A 23,336-nucleotide genomic window follows, 5' to 3' on the forward strand; every position below is an offset into this window, starting at 1 on the left:
AAAATTTCACACTATTAACAAGCAGCTGATTATTCCAGCTTGTCATTTTCGTCTCTAGGGGTTATTATCGGCGATCTGAAACGATTCTTTATGGCAACCGACTTGTAAAAATTTCAGGTAGCTGAAAATATTCTAGGGGACTGTTAGAAAACAGGAAAATACATCAAAAAATGGTTCCAGTCATCTTATAGGTTATTGTCTTCTGCACATGATAGTACCAATTTTGTTCCAAAAGCAATATCCTTCATAGAGTACACTTGTGAAAAATACCTAGACATTTTCTAAGATTTCTAAGCAATTAGAGGAAATAGAACAAAATCCTTTCAAACATTTTGTAGCATCTTCAAGAAGCTATGGCCTGATATTAAAAGCGGCATCTTCCGCCAATGAATACTTGAGTACTTTTTAAATATAAATTTTCAATTTAACATGGGATTTTCGAGTTCCATCAGTTCACTTAATCACCCCCTTAACAATTTATAAGTAATTAAAATAGTAATTAATTAATTGTGTTAATACATCATCTCAGGCATTTTGCTGAAACAAAGTATTATAGTTTCGTATTTAAAATTTGCAAAATAAAGATAAAAATTAGTTCAATGAACATTAAAAACATTTTAAAATTGACAAAATGCTTAAATAATAACCATAATTTGTTTGTTAATTCTCTAATTATTACAGCTTTAAACCAGGTAAAGATCAAGAACTCCGAGTAGCTTATGTTCCACCGAAGCCCGACTTTGAGACGGCCATTGTTAGGAATGCGAGTGGTGCCATTTTGTTCCCTACGTGTTGTGTCCTCTGTGGTAACGTCTTCTTTGGATCTGTGCAAGGAAGCTTGACAAGAGTGGTGCTGGTAAGTTTTGTACTGTTTATCACTAATCCGAAAGCTGTTTAAAGCCAGTAGTCAATTGACGGGCATCATCAGGTCGTTTCGTATACGTAAGAAAATACGTATATACACTTTTGTTTATTTTTAGGCTACATCAGGGTGCAAATCTTTCAGGTTTTGATAGTTTAGTTAATTTGAGATCCATGATCCACAATTATGACACTCGATCTTCTAGGGAGACTAATATTCCATTGACTGTTTTGACCCGGTCGACGTTTTCTGTGCTTCATAGGGAGATTAGAAGTTGGACTAATCTTGATCGGAGTTAAAAAAATTTATAGTGATATTTCTTTTTTCAAGAGTGAAATAAAAGAAATCCTTTTTATTAAGTATGAAATTTAGTTCTTTTGTTTATTATTTTTTGGGGTGGGGGAGGGGAGTAAGTAAATAATTCAATAATGTGTTCTGGCCTCTAGGGGTATGATTTTATTAGTGTTGTTGAATTTGTTTGCTGAAAGGCTTGTGGTGCTGATTAGGTCGTACTATTGGTTTTATATACAATTTTTTTTCTCCTGTATTATTTTCTAATTTATTTTTTCCACCCCCCTCAGACAAGTTTTTACTTCTCGGGGTGGCTGTTATTACTGTTTTGTTTTGGTTTAATAATAAATGTTTTCTCCCTCTATGATTCAAATCTTTGTCTTTCAATTAAGGAGGACCAGTCTTGGAAAAAAAAGAGCCTTCTCCATGAGAGAAGGCAAACAAACACTGCAGTGCCATAAAGAGTATAAAGTTTGCAACTGCTCATCTCAGTTGTAAAATGAACTAGATCAGAAAAAGCACGGAAAATAGGTCCTGAAGCTAAATCCTTACAATTGACATATAGTGTTTTCATATAGGCTGGACTGGGGAACCTCTAGGTCATGGTCCAGTCTAGGCAAACAAGGATTTTATTGCTGTGAACAGCGAAAAAGGATTTGTATAAATGTCAATGAGCCTGCAAAAATAAATAACAATCATAAATTTAAGAAAAAATTGTCCATGAAACCAATTTCTAGTAAACATTTTGGCGTGCAATGGTAAAAAGATTCTCTACCGTGATAAAAAGGTAAAAATGGTAAAAATGGTAATTTTTACCATTTTGGCGTGCAATGGTAAAAAGATTCTCTACCGTGCTATTGGCTAAATGATTTCACGAAAGAAAAGCTTAAACAGCCACATGCACTTTTTCTTGAACCAGGTTAACCAAGAGCAACCAAATATTTTGAACTGCAGGGTTGCAGAGCTGCAGGCCATATTGCTGCAGCCCATATTGCTGCAGGGCTCCCACTGAGAATTTAACAATTATCCAATGCTCACTTGCCAAAAATCCCTAGATATATATGCTTAATAATGTATAAATAATAATTAAGATAATAATGTATAGTCCTTTTCCGACAATTATCCGCGGTTCACTTGCCAAAAATCCCTAGATATGTATGCTTAATAATGTATAAATAATAATTAAGATAATAATGTATAGTCCTTTTCCGACAATTACCCACGGTTCACTTGCCAAAAATCCCTAGATATGCATGCTCAATAATGTATAAATAATAATTAAGATAATAATGTATAGTCCTTTTCCGACATTTATCCACGGTTCACTTGCCAAAAATCCCTAGATATGTATGCTTAATAATGTATAAATAATAATTAAGATAATAATGTATAGTCCTTTTCCGACAATTATCCACGGTTCACTTGCCAAAAATCCCTAGATATGCATGCTCAATAATGTATAAATAATAATTAAGATAATAATGTATAGTCCTTTTCCGACAATTACCCACGGTTCACTTGCCAAAAATCCCTAGATATGCATGCTCAATAATGTATAAGTAATAATTAAGATAATAATGTATAGTCCTTTTCCGACAATTATCCACGGTTCACTTGCCAAAAATCCCTAGATATGTATGCTTAATAATGTATAAATAATAATTAAGATAATAATGTATCGTCCTTTTCTGACAATTATCCACGGTTCACTTGCCAAAAATCCCTAGATATGTATGCTTAATAATGTATAAATAATAATTAAGATAATAATGTATAGTCCTTTCCGACAATTATCCACGGTTCACTTGCCAAAAATCCCTAGATATGCATGCTCAATAATGTATAAGTAATAATTAAGATTATAATGTATAGTCCTTTCCGACAATTATCCACGGTTCACTTGCCAAAAATCCCTAGATATGCATGCTCAATAATGTATAAATAATAATTAAGATAATAATGTATAGTCCTTTTCCGACAATTACCCACGGTTCACTTGCCAAAATTCCCTAGATATGCATGCTCAATAATGTATAAATAATAATTAAGATAATAATGTATAGTCCTTTTCCGACAATTATCCACGGTTCACTTGCTAAAAATCCCTAGATATGTATGCTTAATAATGTATAAATAATAATTAAGATAATAATGTATAGTCCTTTTCCGACAATTATCCACGGTTCACTTGCCAAAAATCCCTAGATATGCATGCTCAATAATGTATAAATAATAATTAAGATAATAATGTATAGTCCTTTTCCGACAATTATCCACGGTTCACTTGCCAAAAATCCCTAGATATGTATGCTTAATAATGTATAAATAATAATTAAGATAATAATGTATAGTCCTTTCCGACAATTATCCACGGTTCACTTGCCAAAAATCCCTAGATATGCATGCTCAATAATGTATAAGTAATAATTAAGATAATAATGTATAGTCCTTTCCGACAATTATCCGCGGTTCACTTGCCAAAAATCCCTAGATATGCATGCTCAATAATGTATAAATAATAATTAAGATAATAATGTATAGTCCTTTTCCGACAATTACCCAAGGTTCACTTGCCAAAAATCCCTAGATATGCATGCTCAATAATGTATAAATATTAATTAAGATAATAATGTAAAGTCCTTTTCCGACAATTATCCACGGTTCACTTGCCAAAAATCCCTAGATATGCATGCTCAATAATGTATAAATAATAATTAAGATAATAATGTATAGTCCTTTTCCGACAATTATCCACGGTTCACTTGCCAAAAATCCCTAGATATGTATGCTTAATAATGTATAAATAATAATTAAGATAATAATGTATAGTCCTTTCCGACAATTATCCACGGTTCACTTGCCAAAAATCCCTAGATATGCATGCTCAATAATGTATAAGTAATAATTAAGATAATAATGTATAGTCCTTTTCCGACAATTATCCACGGTTCACTTGCCAAAAATCCCTAGATATGTATGCTTAATAATGTATAAATAATAATTAAGATAATAATGTATAGTCCTTTTCCGACAATTACCCACGGTTCACTTGCCAAAAATCCCTAGATATATACGCTTAATAATGTATAAATAATAATTAAGATAATAATGTATAGTCCTTTTCCGCGAACCGTCTAGGGCTAAACGGAAAGCAGATCGTCCGAGGTTAGAGGAAGTCACAAAAAAGCTCTAAATATGACTTTTCTTTGTGTTTTGCAAAGAAATCATGCAATATGCAAAGAAACCATGCTTCTGTAATTGAAATAAGCGCCTTACATGCATATCTTACACATATTCTTGATGAACAATTTATTGTATTGGTGCATTCTAGTCGTGCCTGTTGATCAATAAAAAACAAAATAAAATTTATTAATGACATTTTTTTTCAATTTTGACACTACATTTATACCACAGAACAGAAAATTTAAATGACTTTAAAAATTTTAAATTTGAATTTTGATTTAATTTAAAAATTTAATTTAATTTAAATTTAATTTATTTAAATTAAAATTTAATTTAAATTTAATTTAAAAATTTTAATTTCGAAAATTTAAAAGATTAAATTAGTGGATGCTCCATAATTATATTTGTATCTTTTAGCAGATTCATCATCAGGTATAACAACTGCCGTTCAAAATTTCCAGATTCTCTAATTTCAAAAAGCGATGTTCTAAATTTCCCCTTTTAATTGTCAATCACAAAGATTTTACTTGGAAGTTGAACATATTTCAACTCACCAAATAGCAAACTGAACCCGTGCTCTTGCCGCAAATAATTTTGATATTATCTAGATGCATGGCGATGATGCGGTTTGGATATAAGAAGAATTTTGGATAAAGAAGGGTATAGGTCCAACCTTCTATGCAGTTTTATAAGCCTTAGAAAAGGGTTAGAGTGGAGATATGGTCTTGAAAACACTTTCCTCAGTCAGCTCTAAGTTCTGAATTCATTCCTAAAATTGTATGTTTCTTTCCAAAGAAATCATACAAAATGCAAAGAAACCACGTTTCTGTGATAGAAATAAGCGCCTTACATGCATATCCTACATACATCCTTGATCATGTTATCCTACATATATACATCTTACACATATTCTTGATGAACGATTTATTGTATTGGTTATTGATATAAGTAACGCTGTAACATTTTTTGAATGAATTATTCTTTTATTGATCATTTCACAAACAATAAATCAATTGAACAAACAGCCACTCTTAGAAGGTCAAAAAACCTTCGTGCAGTGACTCAAGTAATTAAATAATTCACATAATCAATGACATATAAGTAAAGAAAATAAAAAAAATTAGTAGTAAGAAAGAAAGAAAAATAAAAAACTAAACCCTCACAAGGGGGCCGCCCTCACCCTGTATCTCAACAAAGTACGAACTTTTTGACCTGTGATTTAAATGAAGAAAGTGTTTCAGAGTCCTGAATGCTGTCCGAGAGGCTATCCCAGAGGGTTACACTCACGTGAGGAAATACATGAGCTGATCTCACTGTATTTCTCTTCTCGGATACTAGCTTATCAGCATTCATAGTATTATAAGCATGATAATCAGAATTAGTAGAAAAAATATCCACAAAACAAGCTGGTGAAACACCATTTAAACATTTGTATACTAGTATCAATAACTGGTGATCCCGTAATCGAACAACATTCAAAATTTTAAAATGGGAACAAAAATATGTGTATCACTAAAATTAGCACATTGCCCCAAAAGAAGGACTGCTTTATTCTGAATTGTCTGGATTCTTCTGTAATTAGCATGAAAACTACTTGCACCAAAGGAAACACCCATATACAATATAAGGTTGGATAATTACACCATAAATTATCTTTAAAACAGAAACTGGGAAAAAATTACGAAAACGACGAAGTAAACCTAGGCCTCTTGCTGCCTTGGACGATAGGATTTCAGTGTGCCAATTCAAATTACAATCAACGAAATATCTCAAATACCTCGCTTCAAAAACTTCATTAGTTATAGTACAACCAAAGCAAATATTATTCAAAGAATTTATTACAACACCAGTTCGGCTAAAAATGTATAATTAGTTTTACTAATAGTAATACTTAAAATTTGAGACTAGTAGATGTATTCAGGTCCTGCCAGACATTATTTGCGTGATCTAGAACATCTAGAAAGTTCGCCTCTGCAATTGTTATTGCTGTATCGTCTGCAAAAATTGTAAGAATTGAACCACGAAGATAAAATTTTAATGTATCAGCATATACTTAGAAATAGCCTTTCCTAACTTGTGTTGTGTCTTGTCTTATAATCAGCCTTAATAGTAATTGATTAAGGAAAGAATTAATCCTGACGTTTAGTCAATCTAGTAAATAAATAATTGGTAAATATCTGGTAAAAAAAAGATAATTATTAATAATTAAGTAGATAATTATGATTCCTTATAGAGTTTCATTGCATTGATAATAACTTGTTCTTACCTGTTTTTACAGGTACAAAACATGGTATAAAGTATGTATTTATTACAAATGCTTTATGTGTGTATTATGACGAAGTGTAAATGTATTATTTTGATCCTTGTTTTACAATGCAGGGAAATGACCCACATCAATAGCAAGGCAAACGATACATATACGTATATTACTGAAGTGGCACCCAAGCAAGCTAGTGATTGTATAAGGCATAGAAAGATCCAGGGGCACCAACACATATGGCCTATTGGCCGAACACATCAAATCCCGTACAACAGCCTTTGATATATCTTTTTATATCTGGCTCCTAATAAAATAATCTTTTTTTCATTTAATCTGACATTAAATTACACCAAATGTGCATTCAACGTTACAAATTGCAGAAATGGAATGATTTTGTTAGAAATGGAATGATTTTAAAATTGAAGCAATGAGCCACAAGAACTTTCAGAGTACCTTCGATCTCCTTTGAGTACTTCACAGCTTCCAATTGGGCCCAAAACTGAAACCGGTTTTTCTTTATTTAACTAAGAAATAGTGACTTAAGGGCCTGACACATATAGGGTTGATCACTGATTTCGGCAGCTAAGTGGGCAAACATTAGCAGTACAACAAAAATGTCCTTTGCTTGATATTTCCAAAACAAAACTTCATAGACGCCATTATTCCACTGCAGGCTATCAATACTTACATGATTGATCTCAACTATTTGTTTAATTCTTCTGTTATTATTAATTTCTTTTATTATTAAGATTTCTAGTATTTAAAACTTTCAATTTCATGTAATTTTTTTTTTAATTTTAATAATTTCGTTGTTGAATTATGATGTTTTATCATTATTAAATATTTAACTAGTATTATTATTCAGAACTTTTGATTTTTCTCCTAAAGCGAAGGAATGATTGAGGATTTTTTTTTTTATGATCACGCTAAAATTCGGTGTCGAATCGGTAAAAATCGGCACCACTTTCTTTGTGAATCAGCGTCGAGTTGGTAAATCAGGGCCGAAAAAAGTTACTCTAGGCTTTAAGCCAGAACTTGGCCTTAAGCCAGAACTAGGCTTAAGCTTGAGCCATAACTTAAGTTGTATTCCTCTCATTTTCAGCTACTCTTTCTAATAGTTTCTATTTTTTAGGGTGGTCTGCTGTACCTTTTTGCCAAGAGTTCTTTCAGAATCTTTCTCTTGCAAGCGAGATACGTTCGTCGCCATACAAGAAGAGTCCTCAGTTGGAATGAAAGAGCAGTCCTACCCGACATGACCATACCTTGTCCGTTATCTGATCCGTTATGACCATCCACAAGACCATCAAGGTCGTTGAACTATGTATTGCTACAAGCTATAATAAACAGGATTGTTTGTTGTTTTTTATGTATGACTGATTATTTTATTTAGTCCAGCTTTTATCTCTGAACATCCAATATCTTTATTTTTCTTTTTGTGTGGCCTTTCAGTGATAAGCAAAAATTAATTTGTTTGTAATATTATTCCCGATTTACATGAAAGATATTTTCCCTTAAATTAAGACTACGTACCTTTAAATTTGATTTTTCTATGACTGAAGTTAAAAAAAGCAAATAAACTTTAAGGGTAATCAAATCAAAAGGGAATAGACATTGATATATATTGTAGAAATGGGTGGTTATCTCTAACTATATTAGAATATAACCACCCTTTACTGAAAATACAAAGAGACGGTATACATATAAGTTACCCTTCTGAATTCATATCTCGCTTATTTTCTTTTGAATGGTTTGTGCTTTGAATAAAGAGAAAAAGTATCCTAGTGAAGAAAAGAGAAAAATGTGAAAAAGTGAAAGAAAAATGTGAGTGAAAAAAAGGTAAAAAAAAAATATCAGAGATGATGGCAGTTACTTTACAATTCTTAATTATTATTATTGTTTTTTAATTCACTATTATTCTTTGTTATTCGTCCCAAGTTTAGTATCTCTTTGCTAAAATGCATACTTTGATCTACATAGGAGTCCATTCTGTATAAAATTTTAGTTTTTACGTGTTGTATTTTATTTATTTACTACACTATATTTGTTAATTTGTTTGTTACTTTTATACGAGTTGAACATTTTTCTTTTTGGAGGAGGGGTCAAACCGTCTAACTCTTCCCCCTGGATAGGAAATGAATTTGGGCCACTCGTATAATACTTTTCCCTTGGGGAAAAATATACATAAATCAACCTATAGTGGAAAAAAATCACCAGTGCAACAGCACAAACATAGAAACAAATGCACACAATAAATGAATAAAAAATAATAGATAATATATAAAAAAATTAAACCATATAAACAAAACAGAAAGATAAAAGGAGAAAGGAGGATTGTTTTCCTACTTTAGTAATTAATATAGGGTTAATATATTTAAAAAAAAAAAAATGCAAACCAGGAATAAAAAAGCCTGAACCTCACTTCAAGAATGTTTATTATCTGAAATTAGAGCACAAGAAGGTTCTGTCAGTCTTGTGCCCGCCTGTCAGTCTTGTCAGGTTCTGTCAGGCATTCCTTTATGGCAAAGAGTTCTAAAAAGGTGTAGTGATATCTAAAGTTTTCTAAACATCCAAAATCGATTAAGGTGCGGTAGGCTCATAAGAGAAAAGCAACAAAAACTAAGGTAAACTATGGCCATTATCTAAGTTTTATTGCCAACATTGTTTTCTATCCTTATGTCAAAGTTTTTCTTTTCGTTCCCCTTCTAAATTTATTCTTCTTATTATTCAGACTTTATTCCTTAATGTTGTTATTCTATTTAAATATGTTCTTGTATTGGAATCATTATTTACATAAAATGCAGTGAATAAATATTTCGCTCATGATAAATGCTTTATATTAATTAATTATATAAAAAGGATGTGGAATTCCCTAAGAAAAATTCCAACGCCACCAATTAAATCATTAAGCTACCTGCTTTTTTAATTTTTTTCTTAGCCAGTTGAAATAATCAGCATCAAAGCAACCGCTTGTGATGCGTTTATTACAAGAATTTTTCCTAATTTTTTTATTCCATCATGTATCACCTCTGTATGTTGTATGTTTTACTCCACTGTATGTTGCGTCTTAAAGCCTTGAAAATTCACTTCTGTTCAGTTTGTATATGTTTTTTAATCTTTAGTTGTGTTTTTGTATCTGTTTCAGCTTAAAAACCTACACTCCAACTGTTAATAATAAAATCCAATTTGTGGGGGAAGGGGTTACACAATTCTCTAAGAGAAGAAGTCAGCAACAATACTAATTAACAAAGTAACAAATTTATTCTGAATCGAATTATTTTTGGATTAGCTTTATATCTCAGATGAAACTCCACTGCATTCATTTTTTAATTTTTAAATTTTTCAGGGAATTTATATATATATATATATAATAGATAATTTTAGATAGATAGTTTTTTTTGTTTGCAACGATTAAATAAATAAGTATGACAAACCAGTGCACATGCCTGGTGGCATACGTTAGCACTGACAAAATAAACATAAATCAAGCCAATGTAAATGCAAGCCTACAGCATCAGCATAAATATACAAAAAAAAAGCAAAAAATAATTCCCCGCAACATATTAAACACAAATGACCTAATCATTTGTTATTTAATTAAATATTAGAAAACCCGTCATAACTTACATATAAATCCGTCATACCTTTAATCCTCGCACCCAATAATTTTGACAAATTTCAACTTAGCGATTATATTTTGCAACTTGTAATAAATAGCAAGTTCATTATTTCTGAAAAAATTATTTTCATCACTGCTTTGTTAAGTTTTTTTTAATAATTTAAAAAACTCTCGCTTATTGCTACATTCTCGTACTGATATTGGAATTGAGTTCCAAATTTTTGACCCAGTAAGACGGATGCTGAAACCCGCTCCTGCCGTAGGACGAAATTCACATGAAAAATCTGAACAATGAGTGGTTGGATAGTTATGAAATTGGGAATTAGTTGAAAAAATACCAGAGAAATTTGAAGGTAAACTATCGTATAAATAATCATGACAAATATTAGAAATAGAAATTGTATGAAGTTGATCCAAAGAATATATTCCTGAATTTCCATACGAGTGTCTAACTGAAGATCCATGCTCAACATTAAAAAGAATTCTCATTGCTTTATTCTGGAGTATTTGGAGAGATTTAAATACAGATGGAAAAGTAGAAGCCCAAACAGAAATGCAATAAAGAAAATATGGGTGGACAAAAGAATAATAAATTGCTTTTAGAATATTCTTAGGAAACAATTAACAAAGACGTGATAGAATACCAATATTTCGGGAAATTTTTAATATATATATATATATATATATATATATATATAAACTATTTTGGCACTTCTTGCAGCCATTAAATAGATTGCGTATTATTAGTGATATGATTGTTATTACTATAGATGTTATTATATTGTTATTTATACTAATATTATAAATATTAATATAGAGAATATATAAATTATTGCGGATATTGTGGCCACTATCTGTGCATCCTTCACTTTTTACAGATGTTTAAGAGACTGAACTCTTTCGGCAATTTTATCACTTATATGTTTTAGGTTACCTTTCTCCGTTTTCTCACATTACGTATAGTATAGTTTTTTTTCAACTTTAACACTATGCTGCCCGTTGTTCTTATAGTTTTAAGATACTTTTCAACCTATCTTAAAGTCTCGTTATGTTCAGTTAAGTTTTTCTTTTTTATTTCATCTAGCCCTGAGCTTGAAATACATGAACAATTTTTATGTTTGTCTAATGGGGCAATTAACTACCCTTTCCCTCTCCACCCTGGACTTTGAAAGTATGTTTTTGGTATTTCTAAGAAAAAATCAAAAAACAAAAATTACCCTAGATTTCTATAGTAAATCTCCTCTATATACTTTTATGACTAGGTTTCCCTGTCTTTGTTATATAATTCTGGGACCTGGCGAAGTTCGTTTTACTTTCATGTATTCGCAAACAGTTTAGACCAAAAATTATATTTTTCAAACTATATAATTGCAATTTTTAACATTTTTTAGTTAATTATTTCAATTTTTGTTCGAAAATGGTTAAAAAACAATGCACAAGGCAAAACGAAATTGTCAGACAGCATAAATGAATTATGAATTTAGAGACGAAAAATAATATAATTGTAATATAAATGATAATATAAATGTAATGTAGCAATGTAGAATATAAAAAATAAATGTTAGATCAAAAATAAAACAAAATATTTTTAAAGAAAATTATAATTTATACCATTGTTATTGAACTGAAACTGGTTATGTCGGCTGATATTTCATTCAATTAATAAAACTGACTATATAATTCTTGATGAAATCTCATAATTTTTCATTAAATCGCGTAACAATAGCCGTTGACCATGTCGTTCATGTTTCCGATATTTTTCGTCACTGATAATCATACAAATCATCAATAATGCAAAAATTGACAAAATTAATTAAATGAGATTTACAATTTTTTCTATTGTCAACTTATAACTACCGTCCCCTTTTCTTTTCCTCAGATGTCTTCATTTTTGCTGTTTCTCCTGTAATGACTTATTACATTGTAATTACTGTAATTTACTTATTATATATCCTGTAATTTCTCCGGGGCTTATTTTCTCTTTTTTGAAATCTGGGCATTTAATGATTCGTTTTATAAATGAAATAAACTGATATTTTTGGCTGATATTATGGGCAGACTAACCACATTAAATCGGGACATAGATTAGGCAAAAAGGATTTAAGACAGATATTAATTGTCTATCTAACGGTGCCTCTAGCGCCTCCACTAAGTATGATGGGGATAATAACCTATTGAGGATAAACGACTGACGACTTGAAAGGCTTTTGCGTTACATTAGATCTAAGAGTAGTTATGCTGGGGCGTGGATACGTGTTTTGTCGTGTAGTGAGCTACTCCATTCTCTCCAGTCCATTCTGAGTTTGAGGAGTTTCTGAGGAGCGGGTCAAGTTTTGTGAGAAGTAGATTATAGGCTTAAGACATTTTAGTCGTAAGATATTCAATGAAACAGACCCTACCTCTCCAATTTTCGTGGTGAGGCAATACCCCCCTCCCCTGAAAAAAACAAATTGAGAAAAACTATATTATAGCCCACGCCCCTTGACTATCCAGATATGGACCTCTCTTGCCCCCCCCCCCATTAGAATACTTCCCTGCTTCCATAAAGTATATTCTGTTTTTGTCGTTTTTTCTTTTTTTGTACAATGTACGAGAAGTGTACAAACAAATTCCGGAATATTTTGAAATTTAGAATTAATATTTGGAATTTTTATTTAGAACCCTATAATAAATATTTTATATTAAGAAATATTTAAATATTAATAAGAAAATAAGATTAAAATTTTCATCATAAACAATTGTTGATATCCAAAAATATTGAATATTTTTAAAGTTGATCTTCTTTTTCATTCATTATTTTTCTCCTCTCGCAACTTTTTTCTCTCATTTAATTACAAAATAACTGTTTTTAAATAATCATCCGATATTTGATGCAATTAATGTTGTTTTATATATTTATTACACAATATATCAGGGTTGTCACAAGGCCTTGTCCAGAAGGTACTAATTGTCTCGAAGACAGGGTGCCACATGCGTCTCACACAAAGTTAAAGTTTTGCTAAATTTGCAAGTTTCGCCCAATGCTGCTTGTAATTGCTGGATTAGGTGTTATGCTAAATGCAGAGGAGCACTGTGCTTTGCCAAGTATAGCATTTGTATTGTATATGTGGCAACCCTGCAACTTAGGCATCACAGTTGCATTTGGCTTTGCTGCCTAAATCTCAGTTTTTTTAATTCTCCTGCTAATTTTCATACATTCTGCTTGTTTTTGGCTTTTTCTACAGATTTAGCCCTCTCCCAAAATAATTCTATGAGTGCGTACAGGTTTTGAGATAAATGGCCACCCATTGTTAAATTTGTTTCAGATCTTTTTGTAATTACATCACATATTGGATAATAATTTATAGTTATTAATTATAAAGAATATGTGATCCTATTGCAGTATTAGTGGTAGCATAATAATAATTTATTACGAATCAAAGCGAAAATTAACAACACCAAAAGCTGAACCTGAAAGGGCCTATTGCAGAAATAGGCTTGTGGCTATTTAAGTTAACTTTCTGTATTTGACCTATTCATCGTCTTTCTGTTCTCACAATTTTTTCTCTTTTTTCGTAATTTTCTTTCTTTTTTTTCGTCTCCTATTTAATCACCGAATAAGTTGGCGTTTTGATTCTTATATGTGTTTTTACTTTTATATCCTTATGTAGTTCTTGGTGTGTAGGACCAATGTGGGGAAGAGATTTAGAAAAATACCTTTTTTGATAGTTTCGTTAAAAATAAATAAATAAAAATAAAATTTTTCGTTAAAAATAAATAAATAAATATCCTATTAAGTATTTTCATTGAAAAAAATTCCCCTCCCCCTCTTTTTAAAAATATATATTGCCCCCCCCCCCCCCCCTAGAAAAAACGGAAATGTCTTGAATTGGTGCCACTGGCCTTAGTATGATAACATCCGGTATACTGTCATGTGTTGTACTCGCTGAGCTTGGAGATTCCTTTCCTTCTCAAAGAATCCAAAAATTTGACTAGGTTAACAAACTTGACATTAAAAAAAATAACTAATTAACGACTCTGCTCCAAGATTCTAATCTGTTCAGAAGCATTTCTGTGGTCCGATTATTTTGTTTAAGTTTCATACAGGCACTTGTCAGCTGGCTGAATATGCAGAATGTGCTGTCAGCTGGAGAATATTTTATCAGCCCTGTAATCATTTCCATTTCGATCTTTAATTCCTGAACTAAATGAGCACTATAAAATGAGAGTTCCCTATACGCCCCCGTGTTGTGTATATGAAGAATTGATAAAAGTTTCAAATGATAAAATAACAATCCATTTTTTCCAACAAAACAAAAACTTGTTTTAACAAATTTTAAGTGTTTTCTGGCATCATTTTCTAATCAAGCCTTTTTCAGATACAAACAAATTTTTAACGGATAACCACACCAATGGTTCCCCATGTATATCTGAATTATTTGTTTTTGTTTCTCTCTCTTTTTTAAGAAAAAGACTCAAACGACAATTGCCTGGTTTTAGGCTATGTAGGTTTAGATCCTTTTTTAATTGTCAGGTTTAGGCTATGGTCAGTCATTCTTTAAAATTACGTGAAAACAATGAAATAAAAACAATAAAAAATAGTCTTTAACTTATCATGAAAACCACCATTTAAGAGTCAAAAACAGAGTTGCCAGAAGCTACTATTTTTCTCAAAAACAAGGTCCCACATGCGTGCCACCCAAATTCTTCGCTAAATATGCAGGTTCTGCCTAATGCTGCTTTGAATTATTCAATTACCTGTTCTGCTAAGTGCATTAGCAGAACCATACTATGCCACATGTAGCAGAAAAGATGCAAGAAATAACTAAATCCGCTATGTTCCAGTTTTTTTCCTTCATTCTTCAGAAAAAAGAATAACAAAAAGAGGGGATAATGTGGCCGTAGGCTATAGCATAATTAATGAAAATTTGAAACCAAAGTTGATTTATTTATTGTTTTTCCTGCATTTATTTATTATATTCTTTATTACTAAGTTATACTATATGCTTTTTAATAGTATTTAGTTACATTTATTATGATACTTAGATTGTTACATTTATTTATTACTTAGGCTTTTTATACTACAGATTATGTTATAAATTGATGAAATTTTTAAACTAAATGAAAAAATTGAAAAAGGAAATGAATGGAATGTACACTGTAAGCTAATATAATCAAAACGATATAAGGTTATACTACGAGTAAATGGATGAAAATTTGATACTGAAGAAGGGGATTTATTTGTTACTTATCTTACATTTACTTTTTATATCCTACATTACGTTTATAATATTATTATTTAAATTATTTTTGTTATATTATTTTTCGTCTGTAAATTGTTAATTCATCTATGATGCCTAAAAAATTTCGTTCCAAACTTTGCTCTATTTTTCGAATCGTTTTTAAACAAAAATTTTTAACAATTAATTAAATCATTATTCATTAAATTAATTCTTCAGTGAAAAGAATAACAACAATGAACAAATGAAGATAATCTGGCCTTAGACTATGCTATAATTATTGAAAATTTAAATTGAAAAAGGGGAATTATTTATTACTGATTTAAAAGAGATTTTACTTTACTACATTAGTATGTTATATACATTACATTATTTAAATCCTACATCACATTACTTATTACTAAGCCTCTTTACAAATCCACCTGTATTTTCGTGACTTATTTTAGTCCCTGCAAAGGTATTCTAGTTTTCAGAGAGGAAGTGTTTGGTTAATTAATAATCCGTATCTCAAGAGCTTTGCTTGTATATTCAGTGATTTAATACAAAACCCTGTATTTTTTTGTATTAAATAGATACTTTATGATAGTATTTTACGAGCTGACCTCGTGACAGCTTAAACAGGGAGCATGGAAAACTGATGAGAGTATGGTTTGGGTAATACGGGTATACAAAGAGTATATACGGGTGTACCCACATCTAACAAGGAGTTCGACGCAGGTTTTGCAGATTTCTGTTTTGAGCGCCGTGTTCAACACGGCGATTGTCCTGTCAGAACCCGTCTTCAACCACGCTATTCTTGTGCATTACAATTTTGAAGAACCCGAGTCAAACCCGCTTGGAACCCATGAGATGAAATGCTTTAAAGTTTTGCTGGGTTGAACACGGAGAGACTGAGTACGATCTTTGTCGTACCCGCTCAAAATACGCTTCAGACCCGGTGCCTGAAACCACAACTAAGGTTGTCTGATAAAATGAAATTTCAATGCTATTTACTATTACCCAGCTAATTCACAAAGTTGATCATCAAAATCTAAATCAAAATATTTGTTTCTTTTTTACTCTCAACTTTTGTGCTTATTATATGAAGCACGCTTTTGCCAAAAGGGTATTGTAGATATATTTGTGTACAGCTTGTATGTATGCAGCTTACGTCACTGTGTCAAGGCATTTATACAACCTATTTTGACAAGAGCATTCCGCGGCCAGAGCTCTCTCGCATTTGTCGGTTGGCTCAACCGGTTTAGAAAGTACAGCATTTCTTAATAATTTTCTATTTAATAATTTAATGCCTTAGAATTTAATTCTACGTAACAATTTATAATAATAACTATAATATACAATTATAATAATAATATAATTCTATCTCGTTATTTAAATATTTATATAAAAAAATAAGTGAACAAAATGGTTATATGTATGACAATATAAATGTCACCATTTCGTTTGTTGATATCAAGTTGACAAAAAAAAAATAATAATAGAAAATTTAAGCTAAAAAATAATCAAGGAAACCAGAGTCTTTTTCAGTCAGTGGAAAAACGAAATGAAATTACAAAACCAAATATGTGCTAAACTGATTTAGAAACTACAAGGTTTTGTAATAACTTACTATTTTCACTTTATTCGTCATTATTCTTCTTATATCAAGTATGTTCATATAAGTTATCTTTTTATTCGCGTACTTTTTTTATTATATTTTCCAACTAGCATATGTTTGCATACTAATATTAATAACAACGCACTGAAGCACCCAGCCACCTGAGGCCAACACAGGTGTGCACGCTCCTCTACCCTAGTATGCTCAAAGCTTCAATTTTTACTCCCTCCCTGGGGCATCCATTTCCTTTAATCCTTTCGTATAACCACTTCCCATTCCATTGCTTTTTGTTTGGCACTCAACTGCTTTTGGTTCACCCCTGGATTTACGGTCAAAAAGTACTATTTTTGGCAATATGTAATCCTTAAAACGTGAGGTAACCTTATTATCCTTTCTTTCGTTATAACCGTAGAAAGTGGAATTGAATCGCATTTTTCCTAGAGCTTATTGTTTGTAATAAGATAAGTCTATCGTGTACTTAAGACTATCCTTAGAAAATCTCGTGGAAAATATTTAAAAAATCTTCCTCAGCCTTTCGAAAAGCCCTGGCTGGTATGCTTATCTATCCATAATCATTTTGTAATTAATAAAAAACATATTTGAAGCAAAAAAAATATGCCTGTTTTCACAGAATTTTAAGTTAAATCCAAATAAACGTTTAATTGAATCCAAAACTTATACGGATGAAAATCAAACCTGTTTTAGGGGCTCCTAGTTCTTTTGGGTAATGGCGAACTGTCAATGCTGGTGATAACCTTTACCTCATAAAGCGCTAAAGTGTTTGCTCTGAACAGCTTATTGTGACAATTATTTAATCATTATCACAAAATAAATTGGGAGTAAATTCCTGCATTGAGCTTGAGGAATGTAGCAACAATTCAAGTAAAAGTTCTCATAAACACGTATATTAATCTGTTTAACTCCAGCCTAAAGAGTGGAGGCTGGTTTATAAATCTTACTTTTACTTGAAAAAAACCCTTTTTTTACTAGTTTCAAAATTCGAACAGTTTCTAATACTCGTAGTGCTAGAATTTGACAAATAGAAGTTTTTCTAAAGGGAAAGATTCATGATGCAACCAAGTACGTAACGCCACATTCATTCAACCATTCATAAATAACAAGAATGAGATACAACGAGCACCCAACTTTCATGAACATCCAATCTTTAGCGTTCTCAAAAGTGCTCCTTTTTTTTTTACTCTTATCAACAGAAATGCAAAAACGACATTTTTGAAATCTGGGGTAGGAGATAAAAATAAACTCGCCCCAATTAACGACCCTGCAGTTAAAAGCTGGCCGTATCTTAAGACCTTGTCTTGCACCATAGTTGTGCATAATTTGGTAAGGGGCCAGTAATGATCGAATGCAAAGTCCTATTGGAACTGAAAACACCTCATTAGTTCTTTTTAATATGCGAAATAAGCTCCAAATCTACAGAAAAAGATGTTTTACATTAGATTCCCTATGTTTAAAAAGAAGAAACGCAAAAACATGACTTTGAAATACTATAGATAGTAATTAACTTTACAGGATTTAAAATAGTAAGGTATTTTGTAAACGCCCAATGTATTTTCTGAGTAAAGTTCTTAATTGAGAGAAGAAAATTTTGAATTTCGGGGGATATGTGTGAAACATTATGCCAAACTTCATTTCAAGGATATCTACCAAACAATTCTGCTTGTTTTTTTTCAAATATTGTCAAGATTCATTGGTACTTGTCTAGCAGTCTATTTTTATTGAAAATTGTGACTTGGAGAGAAAACCCAAGAATACAAGGGAGAACAGTTGAAGTTCCAAATAATAATAAGAAAGAATTGGATTTTTCCTAAAAAAAAAAAATGAAAGGGGGGAAGGGGTTTTACTGGTTGTAACTATTCAAAATAATTAAGATTTGTGTATTACAGGCAAAATTCTTTAAATTTTTCAGGACCAATTTTTTTGGCATGTCTGAATGCCAATTTATTATAGCGGAGAAAAGCTGTATGCAGGGTTTTAGGGGGCTTGAACCCCTCCCCCTCCCTGAAATGTTTGTCTGACTCATAAAAACGTAACAAAAATGAATATAAACAAATTTCTGATACGTTTTGAGGTTTTTTTTGTAACCCCCCACGTTTCGAAAAAAATCCTGCAATACATTCTTGTAGTAGAAATAACCCATTCACTGGGCTTAACGGATTATTTTTCCATATATAATAAGAAAAGCTTGACACGAGTCAAATAGTATCATCATTAACAGCAAAATTTTCTTGGCAATCACCACTTTTTAAAGCCCATGTTCAATACCAGTCCCCAATACCATATAAAAATTATAGTGGAAGAATCCTTACCCTCAAACCACAGCTTTGAAAGTGGAATGGTCATTGCATTTAACTGAATATTTTTTCACTTTTATGTTTAGATTTTTACATTGAGTAGGCTAACTCTCTACCCACAAACAAAAGAAGAACAGCAACTACAAACATACAAGAAGACCAAAAGCGTGGATTCTGTTTGTCATATTCTCTCTTGCTACCTTTAGTGGGTTTTTTCCATAACCTCCGTTCTCAAGAAAAACACAATTCTTTTTTTAGATATATGGCTCAAACCTCTGATCTGAGGTTATCAGACATGCTGAATTTGATCAAGAATGTACTGGCAATTATCCACCTTTTCTAAAGTTTTACATATTTTCTTAGTCTAATAACTTTTGACTCGAACTTTGTATATGTCTAACATTAGGAATCAACATAAAAGGCATATTTTTGAAATTAATGTTTTTTCAGCTTTTACTTTTCATAGCTTTGCTTACTGTGGAGGAAGATTGTTCTGTAATTTTTATTCATTACCACGAACAGTTTGAATTGAAAAGCTTTGCTTAGACATGAATTATCTGGGGTTAGTAACAGGTCAGGATATATATTTTACATAATAATGTCCATAACCTAAGCTTTATTTTGATTGAAAGTGATCATGGGCATTAACTAGGAATTGTTTTTTTTTAGAAAATTTATAATTTCGACACAAAATATATCATTATACACTAAGAAAATTATTCAAGTGCCCAAAATAGTAAGCCTGACTTTGGATGACTACAGAAGTCACACTTCATGAATATTAGGCAATTAATCCTTTCACCAGCAAAATCTTATTGGCTACTTTCCTAGCCAATAAAACTTCGTTTTATTAGTGCTACACTAAGCTTCAGCTGTTTGTTGTTTTTTTTTTGGGGGGGGGGGGGTAGCAAGTAGTTTGTGTATGTTATTTATTTTGTGTCAATTAAAACTCCATACCCTTTTTTTGTGAATTTTTCAAGTTTCCAGTAATGCATTTAATTTTAATAGGCTGTAAGGCAAACTATCTTGTCCTGAATTGGTACATACTTTAGCTCTTTCTTCATTTGATTTTAAGTTAGATCTGAAGTTGCATTAACCACTACTTTATAAAGACATGATAGCTACTTACCTTCACTTCAAACTTATTCTAGTAGATTTGAAAATGCCAACGTGATGAACATTACACTGCAACAACAAGCATAAAAACTGTCACTCTCAGTAACAGAAGGTTTTTGTTTATCAGTCTAGCATACTTTATTATTGATGCTTGCTTTTAGAAATCATATATTGGAGTCTTTTTTAATTACTGAGTTGAGTTTAGATTTTTTTTTGCTTTTAATGAATATACTTATTTCCAGTTTCAACACCCATAAGAGTCAGACCAGTATACAGCCATGCTTATATTTTAGTCGCCCCATATAATTTTGACACTCGCAATCTTGGATTTTTTTTTAATCTTTCATTATTGCTGTATGCTTGAAGATATGGAACTTGCTGCAAATGCACAAGCAAGGTGTCATCAAGTGATTTTCCTCCCTATCAGGGTAACTGTGGGAGAAACACTTCTCCAGATAAAGCTTAAGATTAGTCTCATAGTTCAAGCTTTTAGAGTGGGCTTTTATTTACTGGGAGGTAAATAATATTCCTTGCACCATTTTAGACATGATCAGAGGGATAGATTATTTGAAACAACTATCTGATAAACCCTTGTTTGAAGATGACAAGCCTATTTTCCATTTTTATTCAGAAGTGTGTCATATCATCAGGAATCTCTTGCTGAGTGACTATGAATACAACAGAGATATATGGCAGGTAGGTATATATGACCTTTCTTCTGAATATAGCTTTTGGCGGGTGTCACTTTCCCAAGAGCATCCTCCTGTGTTTTCTAGTGCCTATATATTTTTTATTATGTGCATTAAATAAACAATGCCCAGTATGTATGTACCTGCTATTTTTCTTTTCTTTTTCATATATGGGTCCTGATTTTTACAGAGATGGATATCTAACATAAAATATTTCATTTCTAGAAAAATGCAGTTCTATCTCAGCTTATTCCATGGATGCAGTAAGTATGCAGGATTCAAGCCTTAGAACTTTTCCCTCTTCCCTGCAAAAGCCAAAATTTAAAAAAAGTATTTATATTTAAGTAAGGAACAGCAGGATGGGTAAATAACCCTGTTCCAATGCCTCAAAAGTACTGGAGAACATTTTTTTTCTTAATGATACATACTGAAAGCTTGAGATATGAAGCAAATCATAAGTTTTTTAGCTTTGAATAGAAAAAAAAAACACCAAGTAAGAACAGCAATAAACAGCTGATCAATTCAAGCAAGTGGAAGAGAAAAGGAAAGCACCAGAATGTTTTGAATATACAGAAACTATACCAAATTTATGTTCAATAGTCTATAATAGAGTGATTGAACCCAAAAGAGTAATTTTCTTGATTATGTTTTATGGAATAATTCCTTCAGCATAAAACCTTAATTTGTTTGGAAAAATGAATATACTAGTTAGGATAATTTATTTAAGCTTAAAGAAGAATCTGGATGGCTAAATTACAATTTTTCATGTTCTTTATATATTAAATTGAAATGACCTTAATTTTCACAAGAATTAATCCACAAATGAGGAATAGATGGACGATTTTTCAAAGAGACTATTTAAGTATTTGGCCTCCACAATACACAAAGTCAAAATCATCAAAACTTTACACACCTGCAAAATTAAATATAAAAAAAAGAATTTGTGGGGTTGTTTATGTCTACATAGTGAAGAAAGCCACCCAACTGTCAAAGTCCAAGACCATGAGTTTGATTGCCTAGTTGATCTCATATGAAAGAAAAATTATTTCAAGAGTTCTTTTGGATTAACATCCCTTCAATGTCTTAAAAAATAACAGCTAATAACAAAAGGACAAACAAAAAAAGCATAAAATGTGTAAATTGCAAAAATGGGATCCATGAAATACACAATGCCTGAAGATAGATTTTCCTAAGGTATACATTTCTTGCTTTGGTATATGTTTTTTTTTTAACCAAATTTACATGAGATACCCTAATTACTTCAAACCAAGGTATATTTGGGATAATTTTGTTTCCCCCTGAAAAGTAATAAGCCAGGAAAAAGAATTGTTATTCAATTCTGTTGACTTGGAACTTCAAAAAAAGTTATAGACTGTCAACAGTCATTAACAAGAATCATTGTATTTCACAGGCACCTTGATTCAAACAATTTTTACTCTATATGCTTGAATTTTTGCCTAAGTAAATTGAGTCATTTGCCCAACATGTTATGTTTTACTTATCAAACAAATTCAAAGAGTTATGACAAGGACCAAAGCATGTACCTGATTTTCTTTTTTTCTTATGAGATCAAAAAACTGGACATAAAAATAAAACCCTTCTAGCATTCTCCTTTGAAATGTTTGTTTATTAATTGAAGCTTATGCTTATTTATACTAGCATTGAAGTTACCATCTTTCTTTGTTAATATGTTGTTTTTGATGGAGTCCATAAATGCAAAAACTACTTTTGATCTTTATCATGACAATCTCAGATTGTTTCACAGAAACCACCTAGCTGTCTGATAGAAAAAGGTTTTGCAATAAGAACTAAGTCTCTCATACAGGCTTTAAATTTTTAATACTCAAGATGTTAAAGCTTTTAATTACACCAAAAAAACATGTTCTTACTACCTACTAGGTCTGAACCAATCAAAGACCTTACAAAATAGGCATGATTGTAAGCTGAAATGACAATCGTGTCTTCTATTCTTTATCTAGTTGACCAAATTATTTGAATGGGTTGAGATAATAAGATTGCTTAAATATTGAAGGATTCAAAAGAAAAATCAAACTATAGGTAAATGGTGATAGAAATTAGCAGATGAAGATGGAGTACCTTAGTAGATCAGTGTATTTGCTTAATAAATAAATTTACTGGTTTAATTATAAGCTATTTATAATCTAATATTCCTATAATTCATTAATATAAG

General features: G+C 31.3%; 1 protein-coding gene across 1 annotated transcript in view; it reads left to right on the top strand.

Annotated features, from left to right (window-relative positions):
* The window catches only part of LOC136024711 (E3 ubiquitin-protein ligase MARCHF5-like), a 49,122-nt gene extending 40,748 nt beyond the window's left edge, over positions 1 to 8,374 (top strand). The window contains exons 6-7 of the mRNA XM_065700126.1: positions 682 to 856; positions 7,729 to 8,374. Of these exons, the coding sequence (XP_065556198.1) occupies positions 682 to 856; positions 7,729 to 7,884 (331 nt within the window). The 3' untranslated portion in view covers positions 7,885 to 8,374. The remainder of the gene's footprint in view (positions 1 to 681; positions 857 to 7,728) is intronic.
* Positions 8,375 to 23,336: the final 14,962 nt, after the last annotated feature.

This window comes from Artemia franciscana, chromosome 3 (assembly GCF_032884065.1).
Source record: "Artemia franciscana chromosome 3, ASM3288406v1, whole genome shotgun sequence".
In the NCBI taxonomy this organism is placed as follows: Eukaryota; Metazoa; Arthropoda; class Branchiopoda; order Anostraca; family Artemiidae; genus Artemia; species Artemia franciscana.